Genomic DNA, 27,269 nt, shown 5'->3' on the forward strand with positions numbered 1-27,269 from the left:
CATGGCCAACAAGAAGGGGTGCTGGAAGTGGGCGATTGTCGGCGGGGTCAGTGCAGCTGTGGTGTTCGCCATCGCAATGGTCCTGGGCTTCTCGCTACAGAAGCACACCGTCCTGCCAGGTAGGAGCACCCATCATGCCATCTGCTTGGCTCCCTCCATCCCTCACTCTTTGCCCCCAGAAGGTTCTGTCCCCATCAACAGCCCTGATGACCTCCACTCTCCTCCCTGTTGTTGTTCAGTTGCTAAGTTGTGTCCACCTCTTTGTGACGCCATGGACTGCAGCACACCAGGCTTTCCTGTCCTTCGCCATCACCATGTCCATTGAGTCGGTGATGCCATCCAACCGTCTCATCCTCTGTTGCCCGCTTCTCTTCCTGCCCTCAACCTTTCCCAGCATCAGAATCTTTTGTAGTGAGTCGGCTCTTCTCATCAGGTGACCAATATATTGGAGTTTCAGCTTCAGCATCAGTCCTTCCAATGAGTATTCAAGGTTGGTTTCCTTCAGGATTGACTTATCCTCCATCCACAACTCTACTTGCCCCTCCCATCACCAACCCCACCAAGATTTGATCTCCAACAAACAGTCTCATTAACTTTTTTTCCCTTCCTCCTTTACCAGGCTTCAGCTATCCTTCCATGCTCCCAGATGAACTCTCCTTGGAGGTCACTCAGGCATCACACTCAGTAGACTGGGCTGAACTTACCCTCACCCCCCTGCACACTCTCCTGATGAAGGGTCCTCCATCTACATGAGGACCTGGAAGCAGCCTCCTCTCCTGCCTCATGCCTGTATCTTCAGTCCTGTGCCTCGAGGCTTCTTCCTTCCCATCCTCTATCTCCATTCCCTGCTCACCCTAACCTCTCAGCTCCCCCTCTCCTGCTGGACTCCTGCCTCAGCCTGCCACTTCCCACACAGTCTCTGCCACCAGCCTGCTCTTGCCCATCCATTCTTGCCCTGACACTAAGGAGCACTTTCTAAACACAAACCTGTTTGCTATCTCCAGCATATACCCCACATTTTTTTTTGCTGGAACCCAGGGAATACCAGACCACCTTACCTGCCTCCTGGGAAATCTGTATGCAGGTCAAGTAGCGACAGTTAGAACTGGACATGGAACAACAGACTGGTTCCAAATCAGGAAAGGAGTACGTCAAGGCTGTATATTGTTACCCTGCTTATCTAACTTATATGCAGAGTACATCTTGTGAAATGCTGGGCTGGATGAAGCACAACCTGGAATCAAGATTGCCAGGAGAAATATCAATAACCTCAGACACACAGACGACACCACCCTTATGGCAGAAAGCCAAGAACTAAGGAACCTCTTGATGAAAGTGAAAGAGGAGAGTGAAAAAGTTGGCTTAAAACTCAACATTCAGAAAACTAAGATCATGGCATCTGGCCCCATCACTTCATGGCAAACAGATGCGGAAAAAATGGAAACAGTGACAGACTTTATTTCTTTGGACTCCAAAATCACTGCAAATGGTGACTGTAGCCATAAAATTAAAAAACGCTTGCTCCTTGGAAGAAAAGCTATGACCAACCTAGACAGCATATTAAAAAGCAGAGACATTACTTTGCCAACAAAGGTCCGTCTAGTCAATGCTATGGCTTTTCCAGTAGTCATGTATGGATGTGAGAGTTGGACTATAAAGAAAGCTGAGTGCCGAAGAATTGATGCTTTTGAACTGTGGTGTTGGAGAAGATTCTTTGATCTCCTTGGACTTCAAGGAGATCAAACCAGTCAATCCTAAAGCTCCAATACTTTGACCACCTGATGTGAAGGACTGACTTATTTGAAAAGACCCTTATGCTGGGAAAGATTGAAGGCAGGAAGAGAAGGGGACGACAGAGGATGAGATGGTTGGATGGCATCACCGATTTGATGGACATGAGTTTGAGCAAGTTCCAGGAGTTGGTGATGGACAAGGAAGCCTGGCATGCTGCAGTCCATGGGGTCTCAAAGAGTCAGACATGACTGAGCGACTGACTGAACTGAGGGTCACTTACGACTGGATCATATGCCTCTTTCCCAATCTTGTCCTATCCCATTTCTCTGTATCTGTACCAAAGCAATGGCCATTCTTTTATGCAACCACAAATTTCCTATGACCATACCTTTGCTTATACTTTCTCTCTGTCTGGAATAACCTAGATCCCCTCTTTTATCAAATTTACACAGCCATCCTTCTAGGCCTCCCTTAAATGTTCCCTTATCAATGAACTTTCCAATGTCCCCAGGCTGGTCCAGAGCATCCTTGTGCTCAGGACCCCACATGTTTCTCTCTCACAGCACTGATGACTCTGGGGTCCACTGTCTATGCTAGATGGCAGGCTGAACATGGCCCTAGGGCCCAGAGAGGGTTACTAGGATGTACAGACAAGATTCTTGGGCTGGGGCAAGAATTGATGCTAACAGCCTCCTTGGCCTTGATTCCAGACTGTGAACAAGATGGGACCTGCCGCTCTGACGCAGACATGTTGGACTACCTGCTGAGCTTGGGTCAGATCAGCCAAAGGGACGGCCTGCTCGTCACCTGGTACCACCGTGCCAACAGCAAGGAGCAGATGCAGGCTGCCCTCAGCAGTAAGTCCAGTTGCCAGGATGGGGCAGGCTGGGGCAGAGGTGGAGAAGATGGAGGGAGAGTGGAGGCAGGGCTAAGACAGCATTTCCTGTGAGGTAGCATTAGGATTGGTGTGGCCGTGTTCTTGCCATCATCCACTTGAGAAAGTGAGGGCTCACTGGTTATGTGACTGGCTCAGGTTGTAGGGAGATGTTTGGGCCCAAGGTCACATCCTGCTCTCCCTCCCAGGCCTTGCCAGGAGACAACTTGCCTGCTAAGGAGGCCTTTGCTCTCAAATCTGAGGAGCCAGAAGATGTGTTTGAGTTCTAGCACTACCAAAACGAGTGTAAAAGTCTGAGCGAGTTGTCTTAATATAACTCCTGCACCGCCGATCCACAATGATGATGACGGCAACCAGTCAGCCATGCTCCCTGCGGGGACACACTCACTCAGTCACGCTGGGGCTCCTGGAACCACAAGCAGCCTGTTTTGTCGGTGCCATCCCACAGAAGGAAAATGGAGGCTCAGAAAAGCTAAGTTACTTACCTAACTTCACACTAAGGTCACACTGTTTGCAAGTGGCTAAGTCAACATTGTGGGTTTCCATGGTGGTTCGGTGGTAAAGAATCCGCCTGCCAACGCAAGAGATGCAGGTTGAAATCCCATAGACAGAAGAGCCTGGTGGGCTACAGCCCATGGAGTCCCAAGAGTCAGATAGGATTTAGTGACTAAACAATAACAGCAAGCCAGCATCGGAACCCCCAGGGGTTAGCCCCCATACTCTGAATCACTGCATTATGCCTGGCCCAGTTCAACAGAGGAGACCACTTTTTCAGCACTGGGGGAAAGCGTGTTAAATCATGTTCATGAATGTGCGTGTTAATTCTAAAGCAGTGACTATTTGAGATGAAAAGAAGGGTCCCCACTTTGAGCATGCTTCAGAAGAGAGTTTCAGATTCAGTGGCTCTGGGGTGGGGCCTGAGAGTTTGCATTGCTAGTAAGTTTCCAGGTGGCGCTGATGTTGCTGACCCCGAGATCACACCTTGAGAACCACTGCTCTACCCAAACCCCTCAGTTTTAGAAAAGTGAGATTCTGAGTGGGAGAGGGTCTTGTCCAAGGTCACACAGTCGGTCTGAAGCAGAATAAGACCCAGGCTCAAGGCCTCTGACTCTTACCTCCTTCAGAATCACCAGGGCCTGGGAGTAAGTGACTGGAAAAGGTTTGCTGAGTGAATGAATGAGTCCTTAGAAAGACTTCCTGGAGGAGGCAGGCTTGGTGGTCAGCAGAGGGGAGGGCATCGCAGGCTGGGTGGAGCCAGTTTGCTGCTGCTTCAGGAGTAGGAGGCTAATGGTCAGACTTGGGTGAGAAGGAGGAGAGAGAATTCCCTGGCAAGATGAGGACTCTTATCTGGGAGATAAGGCCTGAGGGAAGGCAAGAAGGCTCTGCCAGCCCCAGGCTCATCTCAGGTAAGTCCTGGGGCAGCAGATAGGGATCAAGCCCCACCAAGCTGTGACCTTGGCCAAGAAGAAAGCTAAGGGCCCCAACGAGGTGGTGCCCAACAGAGCGGCCAGCCAGTACCGCCACAGGGGTGGGAAGGACCTGAGGCCTTCCACAGGTCTATGGGAGGAGGGGGGCTCCACAGCTGGGGGAGGGATCCTAAGGGGAAGCAACGGTAGGCCAGAGTGAGGCTGGTGAAGTCACACCAGACATCTATGTGGATGGGAGGGGCCAGAGCAAAGGCCTGGGAGGCAGACAGAAGTGGGCTCCAATTCTACATTTTACCATTTACCAAAGGAGTGGTTTGGGACAAGTGACTTCACCTATCTGCAGCTCAAACCACTTCTGCCAAATGTGGACAGGTAGGATGAAGCCAGGGCACTTTTGGTCATGGAAGAGGTCATTATTAGTAATTATGCTGAAACAACAGGAATACACCAGATTATCCCAGCAAATAGGGACATGTGATCACCCTAGTTAAGTGAGTTGCTTGTCAAGTAAAAAAGATGCACAACTTGAGAGCTGCAAGTGTTCAAGTCCTATTTTGGTCAACACAAGTGTTAACGAAAAAGATGCACAATTTAAGAGTTATGAGTTAAGTTTTATCTGGAGCAAAATGAGAACTGCAGCCTGGGAGGCATCACCGCACATAGCTCTGAAAGACTGCTCCAAAGAGGTAGTGGGGGAAGGTCGACATAAAAGATTTTGGTGGAGGGGGAATTCAGTGCAACCAAATGCTTACTTTACAAGAGGTTTTCTCCTAGTCACGAGGATCTGATGTCATCGTGAAGGGATTTAGTGCTTCTATTGATATGAGGAGATGAAAGGATGGGGATCACAAAATCAGTTCCTAAAAATACCCACCTATCCAAAGACCTGTCAAACCAGGTTCCCTGGAGCACAGGGTAGCTCACTCCACCCTGAACTCCCTCAGCGGGTGTTGAAGGGCCACCAGCTGCAGCAGCACCGGGTTCAATCTCCGCAGAAGCAGAGGGCAAATGTCCTCGTCCAGTCAACGCCAGTGCTCTTGGCAAGTGCCAGTTTAGAGTTGACAACGCCCCCTTGTGGCCATAAACCAGCCATACTTGGTGACAGTTTCCTCGCTAAGTCGGGTCCAACTCTTGCGACCCCATGGACGGTAGCCTGCTAGGCTCCTCTCCTCTGTCCATGGGATTCTTTAGGCAGGAATATTGGAGAGTGGGTTGCTATGTCCTTCTCCAGGGGATCTTCCAGACCCAGGGTTGGAACCCAGGTCTCCTGCATTGCAGGCAGATTCTTTACTGACTGAGCTATGAGGAAACTTGGGAAGGCATTTCATGATCATTTTGTCCCGTATCTAGGATGGCTCATTCCCAATTCTGAAGGTTTTTGTTGATAGGCCACACAATGCACTATTACTGGACTAGGTGTTAATAGTCAAAGATCTCTGGACACCTGTCTTCTACTTATGGTCCAAAAATGTAAGATTCCCTCTCGTATCTTCCCATATCTAGAGTTACACTATTATAATCATTGATCACATATCAAGCTACACATTTGATCAACTGCTTCAAGTTTAGTCAACATTATTTTCATTGGAGGTTCAGTCATACACTTGGTAATACAAGAAAAAATAATCCTGTAAAATAGGCAAAATACAAATAATACAACTAACAACAGTAGCAGAATTACAAATAAATATTTCAGCCATGAGCCTCCTGCACCAAACCAGTTTCTTTTCTTTTTTTTTCCAAACCAGTTTTTTAAAAGATCATCAAGAATAGGGAATGGATCACTTATGGCAGAAAACTGATTTTTCATGTGGTTCATCAAATGTGTTACATTAAAGGATTCATCAGGTATGAAAACACAGCATTCAGTTTGAATTATGGCACAGGTACCTCGCTGAGATGCTGCAATGATGTCAACAGCCGTGGGTTTTGTAGTACCACCTTTCTCATCATTGAGACCTCAGAGTTCAATAGGCTAATAGCCTGGTTACTATCATTTTAAGTTTGTTGAGTGAAAGTTTTTAAGGCTTCAATATGATCAATTACACCCTCCAATCCCACTGAAGTCACGAAAAATAGCTTCTAAATGATCATACCAGTAGAATACAGATGTCTTGATTCATCGAGCTTGCATCAGTGTTAGATTGGCTTGAGTTACCTCTAACTTGCTATGTATATGAACTTGAGTTCATGGTAATCCCAGGCTACACCTTCCTATCCATTCCAAATGCCAAGGCCATTAATTAGAACCACAAACCCACCAAGTTCCATATCAGTCACTCTAAGGGTAATAGTAGGCATAATTCATAAGACACCCAGCCTAGTTTCATAATATTACTAGGTTGATTATTCTTAGAGGAGCTTTTAAACTTAAGTGACCATAGCTTGGTGTTAACCATATAGATCCATTGCATAATTGTGCGAGTTTTCCTTTTACTAGACAAGAGGTTACAATTTTTGATTGAGACTTAGCTTGCCATTCTAATTGGAGTCTGAGTGACCCTAAGAGAAAACTTAAATCTATGGCCAGGGTCAGAGCAGGTATTATTAATTGGCCAAGTGAGAGGATCCCATCTAGCAATGCCATGAATAGACAGAACAGGACTAAATTATTTTCTAAAATATATTTGCTAGGGGGTATCCAATCAGAGCCCTGGAGGGGAACAATCCACCAAGGTAATCCAGAAGTTTTAGACACAGGTAATTGGCTACAAACCCAACAGTTGGATTTAGTTTTAAACTAGCATAGAATCATGTCCATGATAGAAAACATTTGATTTATAGGCAAAGGTCCAAGAAGTCAAGAAAATATTATAACTGATCATATGATTCAGGTCCAGCATCTTGGGCAAGCTGTCTACTTCTGGTGTCACTTTCTTTTCATCCTAGCATACTGCAGCTTCCTCTGATAAAAAAAAAAAAAAAAAAAAAAAAGTCCTTCCATCCAGGTAGGAGACGGTTCCTTAAATTATGTCTTTTTCTGGTCTTGGTTGCAAGTCATGAGGCATCTGATTTTCATTCAAAGATTACTGAGATAAGCTTCAGAAAAGAATTTAGAGTGTCCTTTAAAAATTCAGTTAAGTTTTACACTGTGGTGGTGGTTTAGTTACTAAGTCGTGTCCGACTCTTGCGACCTGTGGACTGTAGCCCACCAGGCTCCTCTGCCCATGGGATTCTCCAGGCAAGAATACTGGAGTGAGTTGCCATTCTCTTCTCCAGGGGATCTTCCCGACCCAGGAAACAAGCCCAGGTCTCCTGCATTGCAGACAGATTCTTTACCAACTGAGTTATGAGGGAAGCCCAAAATTTTACATTAATACAGCATAACAGCAAAGAACTACCAGGAAATGAGTCTTAGTAGATACAGACCTCCATTAACAAATTGGGATTTAACAATCATTGAAACATCTTTTTCTCCCTAAATTTACCCTTGTTTTTACCAAATATAACCGAATTAAGATTAGTTTATTTGTGAAATAGGTGTGGTATCAATAAATTTGGTCTGATGATTTATGTAACCATAATTGACCATAGGCTTTTTTGCTTTGCCAAAGCTTTTGTAGCATCTCAGACTGAACTTTTAAAATAAAACCTTTCGGAGCTAGGAAAGTCACACCAAAAGCTGATCACAGATTTCACCTTTAACCTAACAGATCTAGGTGTATTCGTCCCTTCTCAAGGTCTTCAAAATTCCTTGAGATTTTTGTAGCTGTTAGTGATATAGCTTTCCTAACTTTAGTTACTAGAAGCAGAGTTTCCAATTTCTGGAGGGGTCAGAGAGAGAGAAAAGATAAATGTTTCAATTTGTTTCTAAAGTATAATTTTACCAAATTACTGTCATAATTAATTTGAAGGGAAGGTTTTTCTTACACCTGGAAAACACAGGTTCAAACCAGTAACTTTTCATATGGAAACCATAAAAGTTATTAGCATGTTCGCCAGTTCATTCAGTCCTTTTGTTAACCTTTGTGAAGTCACCAGGTTAGAATCCTTTAATTACTTACCCAGTTTAGAAACTTGTATTTATCCAAAAGTTCTTTTTATAAATCTTCCTGAAGAGGAAGCATTTTTGCAAAACTTGGTTGAGTGCTGTGACACTTTAAGATAGTAGCTAAAATTATGACTGATAACATTTACCAAGATATATCAGAACTTTAGGAACTCCATATAGTTTCTAATATATCTAAATTAGTAACATTTACCATACAATGTAACCTGAGACTTATTACTCACTTAATACTTCCCATGTGATTCTGCACTCAATATGAATCTAGTGTAACATTTCTCTTTGGGATGTTTCAGGGGCCCTCTGAAGCATCCCAAAGTTAGCTAGACACCAAAAGTGCGTCATTAGAATTATTTAGGAAGTTTTGTCAACAAATATCAAAAAGGCTTAGAACATTCAGTCAGGTAGGATTATAGGTCACTGTGAAAAAATAACTATTCTATAATGAAGGATTTAAGAGATAAAGAAACTTAAATTTATTACCAAGGCAGTTCAACATCTGAAGATAGAGAAAAGTCAAATTCAAGCTTTTGTACCAGCTTACTTTTAACTGCATTTAAAAGTAAACTTAATTAAATGTATTTTAAACTTAGTCCTAACCACGCACAAAATTCTTTTCTCAGGGTCTGCTTTCCACAAATCTTCTTATCACTTTCTGTACCCAATACTTTGTTCTCCCATTCTGAAACAGCCACCTGTAAGTCAGACCTACTTGCTTTCCCCTTCATAAAATGCAATTCCGTTCCTCATACCTTCTTTGCTGAAAATACACATCCTACTTTCCTTAAGCAACCAAGAACTGACCTTTATATTATCATTCTGTAGATCAGTGAGCATAAATACCAGTGATAATTTCCCAAAACCTTTTCTTTCTTAGAGAGAACATTTTAGGAAAGCGCCAAACATTATTCATTAATAGTCCCAAATCTCTTGAGTTTTTCTGTAGGAGGAAATTAGTGTTCAGTGATAAATGCTTCAAAATTTTATTTTATTTGGAAATGACCTAGCTATTCAACAGACTCCCATCACTTAGTTTAGTATAGCCCTTAGAATTTCAAGCTACCCCAATCTAGAGGGTATTTTAGACAGACATTCCTAAAGCATAATTATTCTTAATAGAGTTTATCTAAAAGTTCACCTCATTTACACTTTTTAGAAGTTTTTTCACTTGAGGAATTTTGCTTGCTGACAAAATTGTAACAGATATAATAATATTTAACTTAGATTAAACCTAGACACAATGAAAATACTCTGCTTAATGTTAGTGACTCTTAGAATTAGGTAGATTAACAAACAAACATTAATGCCAGGTATTTAATACTTGATATGCCAGCAAATTTGGAAAACTCAGCAGTGGCCACAGGACTAGAAAAGTTCAGTTTTCATTTCAATCCCAAAGAAAGACAATGCCAAAGAATGTTCAAACCACCACACAATTGCACTCATCTCACACGCTAGCAAAGTAATGCTCAGAAGTCTCCAAGCCAGGCTTCAACAATACATGAATCATGAACTTCCAGATGTTCAAGTTGGATTTAGAAAAGGCAGAGGAACCAGAGATCAAATTGCCAACATCTATTGGATCACCAAAAGAGCAAGAGAGTTCCAGAAAAACATCTACTTCTGCTTTGTTGACTACACCAAAGCCTTTGACTGTGTGGATCACAACAAACTGGAAAATTCTTAAAGAGATGGGAATACCAGACCACCTGACCTGCCTCCTGAGAAATCTGTATGCAGGTCAAGAAGCAACAGTTAGAACTGGATATGGAACAACAAACTGGTTCCAAATCGGATAAGGAATATGTCAAGGCTGTATATTGTTACCCTGCTAATTTAACTTATTTGCAGAGTACATCTTGTGAAATGCCAGGCTGAATGAAGCACAAGTTAGAATCAAGACTGCTGGGAGGAATATCAATAACCTCAGATATGCAGATGACACCACCCTTGTGGCAGAAAGTGAAAAACTAAAGAGCCTCTTGATGAAAGTGAAAGAGGAGAGTGAAAAAGTTGGCTTAAAACTCAACGTTCAGAAAACTAAGATCATGGCATCCGGTCCCATCACTTCATGGCAAATAAATGGGGAAACAGTGGAAACAGTGGCTGACTTTATTTTTTGGGCTTCAAAATCATTGCAGATGGTGACTGCAGCCATGAAATTAAAAGACGCTTGCTCCTTGGAAGAAAAGCTATGACTAACTAGACAGCATATTAAAAAGCAGAGACATTACTTTGTCAACAAAGGTCTATCTAGTCAAAGCTATGGTTTTTCCAGTAGTCATGTATGAATGTGAGAGTTGGACTATAAAGAAAGCTGAGTGCCAGAAAATTGATGCTTTTGAACTGTGGTGTTGGAGAAGACTCGTGAGAGTTCCTTGGACTACAAGAAGATCCAACTAGTCAATCCTAAAGGAAATCAGTCCTGAATATTCACTGGAAGGACTGATGCTGAAGCTGAAACTCCAATACTTCAGCCACCTGATGCAAAGAACTGACTCATTGGAAAGACCCTGATACTGGGAAAGATTGAAGGCAGGAGGAGAAGGGGACAACAGAGGATGAGATGGTTGGATGGCATCACCGACTTGATGGACATGAGTTTGAGTGAGCTCTGGGAGTTGGTGATGGACAGGGAGGCCTGGTGTGCTGCAGCCCTTGGGGTTGAAAAGACTGAGCAACTGAATTGAACTGTACTGATTTAATACTGAATATTTCCCAGTTCACATGAACTTGAAATTCTTTTAGGTTGATTTATCTTTTATTTAGAATTGCTTGATCTGTAAGCACTTCTGTTTTTTAAGTTATGACAAACCTAGACAGTGTATTGAAAAGCAGAGACATTACTCTGCTGTTAAAGGTTCTTATAGTCAGGGCTGTGGTCTTCCCAGTGGTCACATAGGCTTGTGAGAGCTGGACCATAAAGAAGGCAGAGTGCCAAGGAATTGATGCCTTCAGACTGTGGTGCTGGAAAAGACTCCTGAGAGTCCCTTGGACAGCAAGGAGATCAAACCAGTCAATCGTAAGGGAAATCAACCCTGAATACTCACTGAACCATGGGGTCGCAAAGACTTGGACATGACTAAGGGACTGAACAACAAAAATGGTTTTTCTAGTAGTCATGTATGGATATGAGAGTTGGATCATAAAATAGGTCAAAAGCCAAAGAATTGATGCTTTTGAACTATGGTGTTGGAGAAGACTCTTGAGAGTCCCTTGGACTGCAAGGAGATCAAGCCAGTCAATCCTAAAGGAAATCAATCCTGAATATTCATTGGAAGGACTGATGCTAAAGCTGAAGCTCCAAAACTTTGGCCACCTGATGTGAAGAGCCAACTTATTAGAAAAGACCGTGATCCTAGGAAAGATTGGAGGCAGGAAGAGAAGGGGACGACAGAAGACAAGATGGTTGGATGGCATCACTGACTCAATGGACATGAGTTTGAGCAAGCTTTGGGAGATGGTGAAGGACAGGGAAGCCTGGCAGTCCTTGGGGTTGCAAAGAGTCAGACACTAATGAGCAACTGAACAATAACAGATAAGTTATCTAGAGAACTCTGGTCTCAGGGCATAGGAGGAGTTATTTCCTCAGGGCAAGAATTCTTAAAGAGATTTTTTTTCTTACGCTTTCTCTGGAGTCTAAAGAATATTGTGACCACACTGTCAAAAATCGTCTTTATTTTTCTGTGATCATAGTTTTATAGCCAGAATTTAGAACTGATATTGCTCAAATTGGCCCTGATAACAAGGGCAGATTGGTCCCAACAGGGATTGTTCTTCTGGGGAAGTGGCAGGGGGGCGGTGGGGGGGTGGGGGGGTGGGGGGGCGGTGTCTTAGTTTGCTTAGCCCCAGGCTGTTGATTATAGGAGAAAAGTCCTGGATATAAAGGAACTTCAGTCCACTTCTCTATCCTGTGTCAATAAAGATCTGTTATTTTTAGGTCATTTTTCTTGTCATTGGATCATAGCTATAGGTTGACCAGTCATTTGAAATTTTTTCCCAAGGGGTTCCCAGGTGGGGTGTAGAACCTTAGAGGAAGCGCTTCCCATATAAGCTCAAGCAGTTTGTACCAGATGTCTGCATGCTCAAACCAAACCAGAACCTCACCAGCCGGGAGTCACACTCCAAATAAAATAATAAGGCAAAAGGATGCCCAGAAATCAAAAGCCAAGTGGTAAGAGTGCCCCCAAAAGATGGCAAACTGACTGCCCAAAAATCAAAAGTCAAATGGCATAAACGCCAAATGTGACTTCCCAGTCCCACTAGACCTGTGACCTGGCAGAGTAAGTGCTAGCAGCCTTTTTTAGTTCTGATATAGTTTCAAGCAATTTCTTGTTGATTTCCTGCGAAGAAATTACTCTATAGTTTCCTTTCTTAGACACTTCTAGATACCAAGCAAAGTAGTATGGCTGGCCTTTTCTAATCGTGAGCACAAAGTTACCAATTTTGGAATATCGAAAGAGCCCCAGTTTGGCCATTTTAGGTTGAGAATTCTTTTAGTATAATTTCCCCAATTAACTAGGTCCTTGCAAATACCAGCTCCATACATATTGTACGTGAATCTGGCTGGAATGTTAGTCAGAGGTTGGCTTTCTGACACCCCTTTGTGTTTGAGATTCTGTTTCCCACTTTAAGCTGAATTTTTCAGGGATAAAAATCACTAGTGAAATTGTGTGGTGGGCCTGTGTGCTGTTTGTGAGTGGAACTCCTCCAGGAGTCACCTCAGAGTCATTTTAGCTCCTCTTATGTGCCTTAGATTTTCCCTCCAGCACTCTAAGATCGCTGCTCAGGTTGCTGAATGGCCAGTTCTTATGTGCGACCCCCAGATGAGCAAGCATTTTAATTTATAAGTGAGTTTCCCTATGGGACCACTGTGCCGTACGAGGACTAGGCCTTCACCACTCCCATAAATTTCTCAGTCACCTGAGAAAACCATAACTGGCCAGTAGAAGCCTTGTCCCTTTTCTTCAGAGCGAAGCTCTCATATATTCTCACTTTTAGCCCGACAAATTCTATAAAGGCAGTCTAATTGAGGTAAAGTGTCAGATCAGTCTCTTACCTAACCACTCAGCCAAGACCACTCAGTTCCCTACAACGGAACGACCTGGCATCTTTCAGCTAAGCCCTGGGTATTCCTCAATTTTTTTTCAATCAAGGCCCTCTCTCTCCCCCAGGACCTTTTCACTGGATGAGTATTCTCTGGCATCTTTCAGCCAGTCTTTCCACTGTGTGGAAATTTCTTGATATTTTTCAGCCGAACCCCAGTCAGTGTCTAGATCATGAGTGGGTATACCCCGAATATTTCACTGGGACCCCCTCCAGTATCTTTCCAACTGGAAGTGGGCAGGTAACATGCTCCACAACCAAATAAAACTCAGAATCTCAACCAATACAGGAGATTTGAAAACCAGGAGAGGCTTACCCAAATTTGTCTGCACTCCCCGAGGAGGCAGATGGGCTCAAGGGGCCGCTGCTGGTACGAAGGCTCTGGTTCCACGTGGAGTTCAGGCGAGGAGGGACGTCCACTCTGGGTCCTTCATCAGTCATCATAACTGTCAGCTAAAAGAGATGCACAGCTTGAGAGTTGTGAGTTAAGCTTTATTTGGGGCAAAATGACAACTGCAGCCCAGAACGCATCACCTCAGATAGCTCTGAGAGATTGCTCCAAAGGGTAGTGGGGGAAGGTCAACATATAAGATTTTGCTGAAGGTGGAGTTCAATGCTATCAAGGGCTTACTTTGCGAGAGCTTTTCTCCTAGTCACAAGGATCTCTTGTCATTGTGAAGGGATTTAGTGCTTTTCTAGATTTGTGAAAGTGTTAGTCACTCAGTAGTGTCTGACTCTTTGCAGCCCCTCGGACTGTAGCCCGCCAGGCTCCTCTGTCCACGGGATTCTCCAGGCAAGAGCACTGGAGTGGGTTGCCACTCCCTTCTCTAAGGGATTTACCCAACCCAGGGATCAAACCCCAGTCTCTTGCATTGCAGGAGGATTCTTTATCATCTGAGCCACCAGGGAAGCATGTCAAATTCCCCTATATGCAAGGATTGGGAACATAAAACCTGTTCCTGAAAATATTTCCCTGATAGCTCAGCTGGTAAAGAATCTACCTGGAATGCGGGAGACCTGGGTTCAATTCATGGGTTGGAAAGCTCCCCTGGAGAAGGGAAAGATTACCCTCTCCAGTATCGGCCTGGAGAATTCCGTGGACTGTATAGTCCATGGGGTCGCAAAGAGTCGGACACGACTAGGCGACTTTCACTTCACTTCAAAGACTTGTCCCGCCAGCGTCCCTGCAGCAGACTGCCTCGCTCCACATGAACTCCTTCAGGGGGTGCTGAAGGTCAACAGCTGAGCAGCACACTAGCAGTCTTGGGTTCAGGGTCTGCACACTCAGCCATGGCACCCCTCTGCCGGATGTGATGTGTAGAGCTCCTGATGTGTGAGGGAAGGGAGGGAAGGCCTGGGAACGTGCTGTGAGCTCCCTGTGGAGAGCAGCACTCTTCACCCGACTGCACCTCTGAGGACCAGGGCTCCTATTGTGGAAGCAGGCACCTGCTCCTTTCCTCATCTCCTCTTTCCTCATATCCCACCCCCCACCAATCCACCCCAAGTTGACTCCCAGATTCAGGATCTGGAAAGCCCCGAACAGGTGTGAGTGGTCTTGCCAAAGGAAGCTGGATCCAGGAGCTGATCACCAGGAGGCAGATTAGGTCCATCCATCTTTAGTCCCCCTCACTGAGCATTTGCTGGGCCCGTGCTCTGCACCCAGCTTGAGAGGCGGTGTAGAAATGAGTGAGATGTGGTCCTGAGTTCAGGGGCTGCCAGCATCTCAAGGGAGGCAGCTGGTGCAGGCCAAGCAAGGCAGCAGCTTCAGACAGTCATCAGGACTGAGACCTGGGTTCCAGCCCTGGCTCCCTCCCAGTGTACCACCGCCTTCCCCAGGCCGGACCTGGACCCTGTTAGGTGAGGGAAGAGACCCCTCAGCACCTATTCTCCTTAGCTACCCTCTTATCTGCCCAGCTACCTGCCTCGGGCCTGACTTCTCTGGGCCTTGCAGGGCCTCAAACCCTTCTGGATCCCTCGAGGCATTTCTGGGTAACCAAGTTAAGACAAGAAAACCATAGAAATAAAGGCTATCTTCATATAGCACCTCACAGTTTACAACCTGTTTTTGTTTTTTTTTGTTTGTTTTCAGTTCAGTTCATTTCAGTTGCTCAGTCGTGTCTGACTCTTTGTGACCCCATAGACTGCAGCATGACAGGCCTCCCTGTCCATCACCAACTCCAGGAGTTTATCCAAACTCAGGTCCATCGAGTCGGTGATGCCATCCAACCATTTCATCCTCTGTCGTCCCCTTCTCCCCCTGCCTTCAATCTTTCCCAGCATCAGGGTCTTTTCAAATGAGTCAGGTCACATCAGGTGGCCAAATTATTAGAGTTTCAGCTTCAACATCAGTCCTTTCAATGAACATTCCAATGAACATTCAGTGAAAAACAACATTTTTTTTAATTTTTATTTTTTAATACAACAAATTTATGTCCATGTGCTGTTAAAGCCCAGAGAGATTCATCGCTATCTTGCCAGTGAGGATGCCAGGGAGTCCGGAGCGCTGGGTCAGAGATATGCGGATGAAATGAGACAGTGTAAAGTGCCTGAATCAGTGCTGGGGACAACCTGGCACTCAGCTTCCTCTCCCTTCTAGAAATCCAGACACCTAGGCTTTAGAGAAATTTGCAAAAATTCTCTGCAACTTTATGCAAGCTCTTTTACTTTTCTGGACCTGGGCTGGTTGAACTTAACTTTTTTCTCTTTTGGCTGCACTGTGAGGCCTGTGGGATCTTAGTTCCTCAACCAGGAATCAAACCTATGCCATCTGCATTGGGAAGACAGAGTCTTAGCCACTGGACTGCCAGGGAAGTCCCTGATCTCAGCTTCTTCTATCATTCATTTATTCAGCCTTTTCAGTTCAGTTCAGTTCAGTCGCTCAATCATGTCCGACTCTTTACAACCCCATGAACCGCAGCACCCCAGGCCTCCCTGTCCATCACCAACTCCAGGAGTTCATCCAAACTCAGGTCCATCGAGTCGGTGATGCCATCCAACCATCTCATCCTCTGTCGTTCCCTTCTCCTTCTGCCCTCAATCTTTCCCAGCATCGGGGTCTTTTTAAATGAGCCAGTTCTTCACATCAAGTGGCCAAAGTATTGGAGCTTCAACTTTAACAACAGTCCTTCCAATGAACACCCAGGACTGATCTCCTTTAGGATGGACTGGTTGGATCTCCTTGAAGTCCAAAGTACTCTCAAGAGTCTTCTCAAACACCACAGTTCAAAAGCATCAATTCTTTTGCACTCAGCTTTCTTTATAATCCAACTCTCACATCCATACATGACTATTGGGAAAACCATAGCCTTGACTAGGCGGAACTTTGTTGACAAAGTAACGTCTCTGCTTTTTAAAATGCTTTGTAAAAAAAAATAATAAATAAAATAAAATAAAATGCTATGTAGGTTGGTCATAACTTTCCTTCCAAGGAGTAAGTGTCTTTTAATTTCATGGCTGCAATCACCATCTGCAGTGATTTTGGAGCCCCCCCAAAATAAAGTCAGCCACTGTTTCCACCGTTTCCCAATTTATTTGCCGTGAAGTGATGGGACCAGATGCCATGATCTTAGTTTTCTGAAAATTGAGTTTTAAGTCAACTTTTTCACTCTCCTCTTTCACTTTCATCAAGAGGCTCTTTAGTTCCTCTTTATTTTCTACCATAAGGGTAGTGTCATCTGCATATCTGAGGTTATTGATATTTCTCCCAACAATCTTGATTCCAGCTTGTGCTTCCTCCAGCCCAGGGTGTCTCATGATGTACTTTTCATATAATTTAAATAAGCAGGGTGACAGTATACAACCTTGACATACTCCTTTTCCTATTTGGAACCAGTCTGTTGTTCCATGTCCAGTTCTAACTGTTGCTTCCTGACCTGCAGAATGTGGTCCACTGGAGAAGGGAATGCCAAACCACTTCAGTATTCTTGCCATGAGAACCCCATGAACAGTATGAAAAGGCAAAAAGAGAGGACACTGAAAGATGAACTCCCCAGGTCAATAGGTGCCCAATATGCTACTGGAGATCAGTGGACAAATAACTTCAGAAAGAAGGAAGGGACGGAGCCAAAGCAAAAACAACGCCCAGCTGTGGATGTGACTGGTGATAGAAGCAAGGTCCAATGCTGTAAAGAACAATATTGCATAGGAACCTGGAATGTTCGGTCCATGAATCAAGGCAAATTGGAAGTGGTCAAACAGGAGACGGCAAGAGTGAACGTTGACATTCTAGAACTCAGCGAACTAAAATGGACTGGAATGGGTGAATTTAACTCAGATGACCATTATATCTACTACTGTGGGCAGGAATCCCTTAGAAGAAATGGAGTAACCATCATAGTCAACAAGAGTCCAAAATGAAGTACTTGGATGCAATCTCAAAAACGACAGAATGATCTCTGTTCATTTCCAAAGCAAACCATTCAATATCACGGTAATCCAAGTCTACACCCCAATCAGTAACACTGAAGAAGCTGAAGTTGAACGGTTCTATGAAGACCTACAAGACCTTTTAGAACTAACACCCAAAAAAGATGCCCTTTTCATTATAGGGGACTGGAATGCAAAAGAAAAAAGTCAAGAAACACCTGGAGTAACAGGCAAATTTGGCCTTGGAGTACAGAATTAAGCAGGGCAAAGGCTAATAGAGTTTTGCCAAGAGAACGCACTGCTCATAGCAAACATCCTCTTCCAATAACCCAAGAAAAGATTCTACACATGGACATCACCAGATGGCCGACACCAAAATCAGATTGATTATATTCTTTGTATCCAAAGATGGAGAAGCTCTATACAGTCAGCAAAAACAAGACCAGGAGTGGACTGTGGCTCAGATTATGAATTCCTTATAGCCAAAATCAGACTTAAATTGAAGAAAGTTGGGAAAACCACTAAACTATTCAGGTATGACCTAAATCAAATCCCTTACGATTACACAGTGGAAGTGAGAAATAGATTTAAGGGACTAGATCTGATAGAGTACCTGATGAACTATGGACAGAGGTTCATGACATTGTACAGGAGACAGGGATCAAGACCATCCCCAAGGGAAAAAAAAGAAATTCAGTCTTTTACCATCCAACAAACATTTCTGAAGCTCCTTTCTTAGGCCTGGTACCATCTTAGCACTGGAAATCCAAATGATGGGCCGCACAGAGCTGCAGCCTGCTCCTAGCCCTCAGGCTCAGGAAGGAAGGTGCTAAATGAGTAGTTACATGGGGCCTGAGTGCTCAAAGGATAAGCTGTCAGCCTGACTTTGACTGAGTGTGTGATTTAGGGATGGCCTCCTTGATATTTTAAGCCAACACCCACAAATGAGCTGGAGGTGGCCTAGTAAAACTGTGGAGGGAAGAGTGTTGCTGTGGCAACAGCCAGGTGTAGGAGCCCAGAGATGGGAGACAAGATATTTGAGCTTCGAGGCTCAAAGTGTGGTCTGTGGACCAGCAGTCTGGGCATCACTGGGGAGCTTGGTAGATGTCTTGGGCCCTACCCCAGATCTGCTGAGTAGAACTTGCATTAGGACAGTCCCTGGCTGGTTTGTGTGCACACTGATGTTGGAGAAAGAGGAGTGGATGGAAGTGAGATATTGAGGGAGAGAGGGACTCCAGGTGAGATGGCAAAGTTTCCCAGGCCTGGTCCTACAGGACCTCACAGACTATGGGCAGGCATTCGGATTGGATTCTCAGGGCTAAGGGCAGGGCTGTTTTGATTTTTTAACAGAAGTGACAGGATCAGGTATGTAGAACACTTACTCTATCGGCTATACGCTGAATGGACAAGGAGGGGAGCAGGGCTGCAAGTATAAAACAGAAGAGACCCCTCTGATGCCAACTGTCTTCGATGGAGCAGGCGCTCTTAGCAACCCCACCCACCCTCCACTTCACTCCTTGATCAGAGAGCCTGGCCTGCTCTTTCCAGTCTGCGTCTCATTCAAAGTCCTTGACTCCCTTCTGGACCGAACTCTCCCAGTGGGCATCACACAGCCAATGGGGGTGTTCAACTGTGTACATTTAAAAGACAAAAATAGCAATTCTCAGTACTGTATGGGTGCCTGGAGATGGACCAGCTTATGTATTTCTGGCAGGAGTATGAGTTAGATGAATTTTTCTAACAGTACTTTGATAATGTGGGCGCTAAAAATGACCCTGCAGACTTCCCTGGTGATACGGTGATTAAGAATCTACCTGCCAGTGCAGGGGACACGGGTTCCATCCCCAGCTCAGGACTAAGCTGATGAGCCACACTGAGCCTGCGTGCTGGGACAACTGAAGCCCGTGCATCTAGGGCCTGTGCTCCACAACAAGGGAGGCACTGCAGTGAGGAGCCCACACACAGCAATGGAGAGGAGCCCCTGCTTGCCACAACTAGAGAAAGCCCGCTCCCAGCAATGAAGAGCCAGCACAACCAAAAATAATGAATTAATTTTTTTAAAAAAAAGACCCAGCATAGCCCTGACTCAGATTCCTCAAGTCATGGTAAAAAAAAAAAAATAACCAGAAAGTCAGAATAAAATATACATCATTATCTGTTAGTATTAAAAACTCAGAGACTACTGAGTCTTCCTAAAAATTGAGCATCTCAGGAATGGCAGAGGAGTGGCTAACTGAAACGGGATGACTGCCCTCAATCAGGGCTTTTGCAGCTTTTTTCTTTTTTCATGAAACAGAAAAGACTGGGAAAATGTGTCCAAATCGAAAGAAAAAGATTAAAACTATAAGTGCTGAGTGGTCTCAACTGTGGAAAAACTATGCATAGGTAAAAAAATAGAAGAAAATGCATCAAAAAGTGAGCTATGATGGAAATGTAGGTGAAGATTTCCCTTTCTGCTTTTCTGTATTTTCCAAATACTCTATAATAAGTGTGTAATAACTTGATGATGAGAAAAATTGCTTTAAAAAGTTTGTCTGTCCAATGCAACAGGTAACGTCATGGTCCTGGAGGCAGACATCACAATAGAAGGGCTTGGCACAGTCAACGAGACCGGAGTCCCCATCATGGCGCACCCCCCAGCCATCTACAGCGACAACACCCTGGAGCAGTGGCTGGAGGCTGTGCTGGCCTCTTCCCAGAAGGGTAAGGACTTCTCTAAGCCCCTGCCCACCCCTCTGATTCTCAAGCCACATGTGCAGGGGTCCCTCTACTAGGAGACAAGTCCAATCCCTATCAGGAGTTGCTCTTGCCTCAGCTTTCCACTCTAGAGACCTGGGCTCAGGGAAGATGGGTGACACAAGGGATGTAAAAGTGCAGGGTAAGCTGCAAAGGGCCAAACACGAGCATTCAGGCTCTGAATCCATGGAACTGGATACAACATGCTCAAAGCCAATTCCACCTTCCCCTCCCATCTCCTTGTCGGTTACAGTCAGAATCCAGGCATCACCCTAATAGCTCTCCCTCATCCCCTGCATTTACCCAGCTGCTGCTTCTGCCAATTCTAACCCTGATGCCTTCCCCCGACCCAGTCCCACTTACATCATCTTTCTCCTGGACCTCCTTCCTCACTGGCTTCCTGCCTCCAAACTCAGCCCCTACCTGGGTGAGTTTTCCAAAATGCTGTCGTGTCACTCCCCTGCTTTAACCCTCCATAGCTCCCCATGTCATCAACATATTATGATCTCCTTGGCCTGGCTTTCAAAATTCTTCTCTAATTCTTCAGCCTGACTTTGTGCTATTCAGGATCGGGTGGCTTAGGATCCTCTGAGCCTGCCTGTTCAAAAATCACAGTCTCAAAAAAAAAAAAAAAAAAAAAATCACAGTCTCTTTTTATCAGATGCTTGACAACATCTGCACCAGCCCCAAGTCCCAAGCCCTTAGCCATCATTTGCTTCCTCCCCTTGGGGATGAGGGATGCAAGATCACTCCTACTCAGGCAAGTCTTTCCAGGAGAGCTCTGCCTGTTTGAAGCCTTCTTCACACCCACCCAGAATTCCATCCCTGTCTTCCCTCCCATCCCTGACACACACAGCATACCTGCTCTCTCTGTCCCAGGAAGTCATGTCTTCTGTTTCCTTCTTCCTTGAGCACAAGAGACCAATTTCCCAAGCCCTTGGCCCTCTCCCCACAGGCATCAAACTAGACTTCAAGAGCATCAAGGCTGTGGGCCCCTCCCTGGACCTGCTTCGGCGGCTGACAGAGGAGGGGAAAGTTCGAAGGCCTGTGTGGATCAATGCCGACATCCAGAAGGGTCCCAATGTGGGCATCTCAATAGAGATCAATGCCACACAGTGAGTGTTTGCCTCTCTGCTCCAGCTGTGTCCAGTCTGTTTTCTTCAATGTCTGGTACAGCAGGTGCTCACGGGACCTGTGCTGAGTTTGCCTCCAGCCACACCATATCCTCTGACCTCAGCCTTCACACATCCTGTTCCCTCTGCCTTGAATGCCCTTCCACCATTTCCTGGTGAACCAGCCATTACCTGCCCCAGAAACGTCCCTGACGTCCAAGACTGCTGAGGACCGTCCCTCACACTTTCTCCTAACAGTCCTGGTTTCACTGCGCTCTCACTGTGAGATTATGGATTTGTGCCCTACTGGAGTGTTTATTCCTGGACGGCAAACAGTGACCAGGGCAACCCTTGGCCTGCTAGAAAAGTCTGAAGCACTAACTCCTTCCCCAGCCTCCCCCTCCCACTCCACAAACAACCCCCAGATCCCAACACTGCCAACAACAGCACTTCCATAGCACCAGCTGCATGGTGCACTCAAGTTTACAGAGGGCTGCATAAAAGGAGAGAATACATTTGAGTTCATCTTCCCATAGAAATGCCAGGTTAGGAGCAATTTTTCCCCCATTTTGCAGATAAGAAAGCTGACAATAATTGAGACTCAGTCTGTTGAATGTTTATTATCTGTCACACACACTGTTTTAAGTAGTCTAGTTGCAGAATACCATTTAACTCTTAGAATGAGAATGAGGTAAGTACTATTATTTTCATTTTAGAAATACAGTATATCCTACTGAGGTTAAATGACCTGCCTAAGTCTAATAATTGGCAGAGAAAACATACAAAGCCAGGTCTTTCTGACTCTAAGCTCCAGCTCTTCACTGTCCATCTCCATTCATCCATCCACCCATCCATCCATCTTTCCAACCAGTCAGCTAACAATCCATCCATCCAATATTGATCAAGTCCCAAAGTGAGGTGCATTTGGTAAGCAGCAATTTGAAACTGTAGTCAGTGGCCCAAGATTAAAAAAAAAAAAAATGGTTGATCTTCTTGTAGTGAGGTTACTCAATAATCTGGGGAAGGGGAGAGGGTAACATTATTTGCCTATTAACATTTGTAAGAGTTCAAAATCTGAATGAAATTTTTAAATAATATCTGAAAGTTCAGAGACTCTCACAGCTGAAAGAGCCCAGATCCCACACCCAAGGCTTTGAATTGCATCTCCACATTCACATGAGGATGTTTGAGAAGCCCTGTCCTGCCTGAAAGGATGCCATTTTTAAGAATCAAAGAGGTTGGGTGAACTGTCCAAGATCATAAAGTCAGGATTCAAATCCAGGCCTCCCCAATTCCAAAGTCCATGCCCTAACATGGGACTTGAAGCAACTCGTAACCCACCCTGTTCTTCAAGACTGTGCTCTAATATCTAGATGTGATAGACCCTGCCTCTTCCTAGCACTCTGATGAGAACTCAGGAGATGAGGAAGGGCCTCCAAAAGACCAGCATCTCTGATTCTCTGCAGGTTCCTGGCCTTGGTCCAGGAGAAGTATCCCGAGGCAACCCTGTCTCCAGGCTGGACCACCTTCTACCTGCCCATTTTCCCAAATGTGACATACACACGGGCCATGGTGGAGAAGATGCAGGAGCTGGTGGGAGCACTGCCACAGAAAGTGACTTTCCCTGTGCTGGCTGTCATGGCGAGGGCTGCCTGGCCCCATTTCAGCTGGCTGCTGGCCCAGTCTGACAGGTGAGGACTCCCAGGCCCCTGCCCTGGCCCCCTCTCCCTCCAAACCCACTCCCAGTCCTGATGTCCCAGCAAGATCCCAGATGCTGATGGTTAGAAGGGTCTTCATGATCATCTGGCCCAACCTCTTCTGGTGCTCACATCCTCTACAATATCCCTGCTTTCTGCTTGTGCACCTCTGGGACAGGCAGGTCACTATCACCTAATGCAGCCTTCCATTGGAAAGTGTTGCTTTTTTATTATTATTATTTTCTGTTTATTTATTTTGACCGCACTGTACAGCATGCGGGATAAACAGGCGTTCCCTGCAATGGAAGCACAGTCTTATCCACTGGACCACCAGGGAAGTTTGAGAAAGAGTTTATATTGAGACTCAGTTTGCCTCCCACAGCCTGCTCCCTTGGGAACCACCCATTCCCTGAGGGTACACAAACTGCACCAGTAGCTCTGTGGGATTGAGGAAGCCCACCCTCCCCCTGGCTCTTCACTGCCCGCAGCTGCCCAGCACCACCCTTCTCAGACTCTCCCCACTGGAGGCCACTCCCTTTCCTCTTCATACCTGACCGCTAATCCACCCCCACCACTCCCAGCCCCATGCCCATCTCTTCTGTCTTTGTCTCCTTCCTAAGAGAGGACCCACAAATAGACACTCCAAGTGAAGAGGCAGGCCAGTCCTTCTCTCGTCCTTCTCAGCCTCTGCTCTCGGTTACCCAAGGCCTCTGTGGCTTCTTCTGCCCCCAGGAAGGGGGTAGTGCCCACCACTCTCCCCCCAGCTCAGGTTCACTTCTGAGCCTGGGAGAGGGGCTGAGGGCTGCTGGGCCCAGGCAGGCCCTAAGCTGACTCTCTGGACCCCAGGTACACCCTCACAATGTGGCAGTCCGCCTCGGACCCCGTGTCAGTGGACGACCTCCTCTACATCCGGGACAACACCGCCACCCACCAAGTCTACTATGACATCTTTGAGCCTTTCCTGTCGCAGTTCAAGCAGCTCGCCAGTAGGGAGGGGTCTGGGGAGGGTGGGAGAAGGTCTATGTGTATGCATGCTCAGTTGTGTCTGACTCTTTGCGATCCCATGGACTGGAGTCCACCAGGCTCCTCTGGCCATGGGATTTTCCAGGCAAGAATACTGGAGTGGGTTGCCATTTCCTCCTCCAGGGGAAAGAAAAGGTGGTTTGGTGGAGTGGATTCTGCCCACAAAAGCACTGAACTAGGTGGGGCAGAGCGTTGGAAAGGGAAAATCCCATATGAGATAAGAGGAAGGAATCATTTGAAGCATACATTGTATGCCAGACCCTGGGATGGAATGAGAAGCTCCATAGATATGAGAAGCAGGGATTCCATTTTACAGATAGATAAACTGAGGTTCAGAACAGTTATGTAATTTATACGAAGTTGTTCAGCTTGAACATGGCACAGCTCCTACTGGAAGCAGCAAATTCCAAACCCCAGATGCTTCCCCTTGCAGTACCGTTCTCTGAGGGTTGCTCTAGCATTTCAGACAACAGCTCCTCCATTGTACCTGCTAATCAGTGATGCTTGTTCCTTTGTCCAAAGCCCCTTTTACCTTGACTCCAAACCCAGGAGAGCCTGCAATCAGGCCATCTCAAGGGGGCCCATCAGACCCAACATTCCTGCTCTAGGAGCCATCTGGGTGAGGGGGAGGAATACCAGCTTTGGGGCCTGACTGACCTGGCTCCATCAGGCTTCAATCCCAGCAAACTTGCCCACTGGCTGTAGGACCTTGGGCAAGTCACCCGGCATCTACAAAACAAGGAACTCCAGCTCCCTGGAAGTTCGCTGTGAGGCTTAGAGAGGACTCATGGTGTACATAAGGCCTCGTGACTGGTGGCCTCTTCATCTTGGCAATCTGACCCACAGTGAATACTTCACGGAAGCAAAGCTACTACACCGGGGGCAGCCTGATCCCTGCTCTCCAGCACCCTGGAGATGAGGGTCTGAGCGTGGAGTGGCTGGTTCCTGACATCCAGGGCAATGGAAGCACAGCAACAGTGCAGCTCCCAGGTAAGGGCTGCATCCAGCCCCTGTGCTCCTAGCTCAACTGCAAGGGTTACCTCGGGGAAGCTACCTCAGGTCTCTGTTACCATAGCAACACGGCTGCAAGGTAGGGGAGCAGTGTTGTCAATAGTGCGGGGCTCCTGGCCGTTGGACCAGCACTTGTGAGGCTTCAGCCACATGGTGCTGCAACAGAGGCAGGCACAGGCCCAGAGCTGAGCCAGCGGCTTACTGGGCCATTCTGATGAGCCCCGGGCACATTCACAAAGTAGCCCTTCCACCTGGAACCCAGATCCAATCAGCACACCCCATTAACCTCCTGCTGTCCCTTTTAACTTCAGCAAGGGCCTCTCACACCCCATGATAACCCTAACCCCAGACACTGTTGCCTCCACTGCCTCTTCCAGACCGAGAAGGCATGATCCTGCTGGACGTGGGCCTCCAGAAGCCTGCAGCTGGGGACCCCGTGCCCATCGTCCACACCCCAGATGGCCGTGCCCTGACGCTGGAGTCCTGCCTGCAGCAGCTGGCCGTGCACCCCGGACGCTGGGGGGTCCACGTGCACATAGCAGAGCCCGCCGCCCTGCGGCTGTCCCTGGCCACGCTGGCCACCCTCTCCACCCTCGGCCGCCTGTCTAGGCCCGTGTGGGTCGGGGCCACAGTCTCCCACGGGAGTTTCATGGTCCCTGGCTACGTGACTGGCAGGGAGTTGCTTACAGCTGTGGCCGAGGTGTTCCCCCATGTGACCGTGGCCCCAGGCTGGCCCGAGGAAGTGCTGGGCAGTGGCTACAGGGAACAGCTGCTCACAGATATGCTGGAGCTGTGTCAGGGCCTCTGGCAACCCGTGTCCTTCCAGCTGCAGGCTGGACCTCTGGGCCAGAGCCCCGCTGGAGTCGTGGCCCGGCTGCTGGCAGCCTCCCCCCGGGCCACGGTCACGGTGGAGCACAGCCCTGGCCGGGGCCACTATGCATCTGTGCGGGCAGTGCTGCTGGCAGCCAGGGCCGTGGAGAAGGCCCGAGTCTACTACAGGCTACCCCAGAGCTACCGCCAAGACTTGCAGGCAGATACTGGCAGACACTGAGCACCCAGGGGTGCTGGCCCGGTGGACCCAGATTCCCTCGGGGGAGGCAGGAAGGAATAAATGCCTCTGCTTCCTCAGTGCACTGCACGCATGTACTTGGGGCAGGATGGAGTGGGAGTGGACGTGAGGTGGCCAGGGAGGATGCTTAGAGGGTCTGGAGGCTGGGGGCCAGGTCGTTCCGGTTGTCCAAGAGGAACTGTTCACAAGCCTTGAAGGTGGTGTAGAACTCAGAGGAGAGGCCGGTCACATTGGTGGTCACATACTTGAGAACGCCCGGGGTGGCCTGGTTGTAGTAAGACACCTGCAGGACAGGGAGCCACAACCAGGGAGGGTGGGGAGGGGTGGGGGGGGGGCACCGAGTGAACATGAGGCAGGGGGACGGCAGCCTTGTTGCCTGCCCTGAAGGCAGCAAACACCAGTCAGCACCTGGGCCACCCAGGACTGCGTTACTGGCAGGCGTGACCAGCTGGACTCCCCTGACCCCTCCTCTGGGGGCTGACGACCCTGGCTTCCCTCTGTCTCCACACACTATACTCTCATCATGTGTCTCCCCTTTCAGCTGGGAGGCTGTCCCCGAACTGAGACCCAGAGTGGAGGTGACTTACCCATGGTCACATAGTTAATTGGGCCAGGCGCCCAACTCCAATTCCAGGCTCAGTCCCTTTCCTGAGGGCTCAGAATATCCTTGACTCAGATACTCACGTAACACACAACCACAGTACCTCCCTTCCCAACCCCCACTCCTAGCTAAAAGCAGGGGCCCAGTGTAGTGGGGGATGGCTCAGAAGGAGGAGACACCTCAGGGCCCCTTCCCCACCCCACCCCCCGGGACCCCCAACCTCACCGGCAGTGCTTGTCCCACTCAGGCCTCCGGCGGAGGTCAGAGAGCAGCAGGAAGGCCTGGGCTGTGTCCACGTGCACCAGCATCTCCATGTAGAAGGAGAGGAACTTGTCCTCCTCTAGAGTGTACAGGCGGACCTGCATGGGACAGAGGGCAGCCTCGTTCCCTCGTCTCCTCCTCAGACTATGCTGGGGACCCGGGCTGGAAGTCAGGGCCTCACTGACTGCTGTGTGTCTGTGAACAAGTGACTCAACCTCTCTGAGCC

General features: G+C 47.1%; 1 protein-coding gene across 1 annotated transcript; it reads left to right on the forward strand.

Moving 5' to 3' along the window:
• LOC136151320 (protein FAM151A-like) lies at positions 1-26,163 on the forward strand. Its single transcript, XM_065912338.1, has 8 exons — positions 1-119; positions 2,445-2,591; positions 20,084-20,236; positions 21,225-21,384; positions 22,848-23,072; positions 23,925-24,064; positions 24,948-25,091; positions 25,490-26,163. Exons 1-8 carry the CDS (start codon positions 2-4, stop codon positions 26,161-26,163), a joined length of 1,761 nt encoding a protein of 586 aa, XP_065768410.1. The 5' UTR covers position 1.
• Positions 26,164-27,269: the final 1,106 nt, after the last annotated feature.

Source organism: Muntiacus reevesi, chromosome 1 (genome assembly GCF_963930625.1).
Source record: "Muntiacus reevesi chromosome 1, mMunRee1.1, whole genome shotgun sequence".
NCBI lineage: Eukaryota > Metazoa > Chordata > Mammalia > Artiodactyla > Cervidae > Muntiacus > Muntiacus reevesi.

Bases quoted from the DNA above. Each gene is read 5' to 3' on its own strand.
- LOC136151320 (XM_065912338.1), top strand. From the start codon at position 2: ATGGCCAACAAGAAGGGGTGCTGGAAGTGGGCGATTGTCGGCGGGGTC. The intron at 120-2,444 runs GTAGGAGCACCC...CCTTGATTCCAG, and splicing joins GAAGCACACCGTCCTGCCAG to ACTGTGAACAAGATGGGACC. The intron at 23,073-23,924 runs GTGAGGACTCCC...TCTGGACCCCAG, and splicing joins CTGCTGGCCCAGTCTGACAG to GTACACCCTCACAATGTGGC.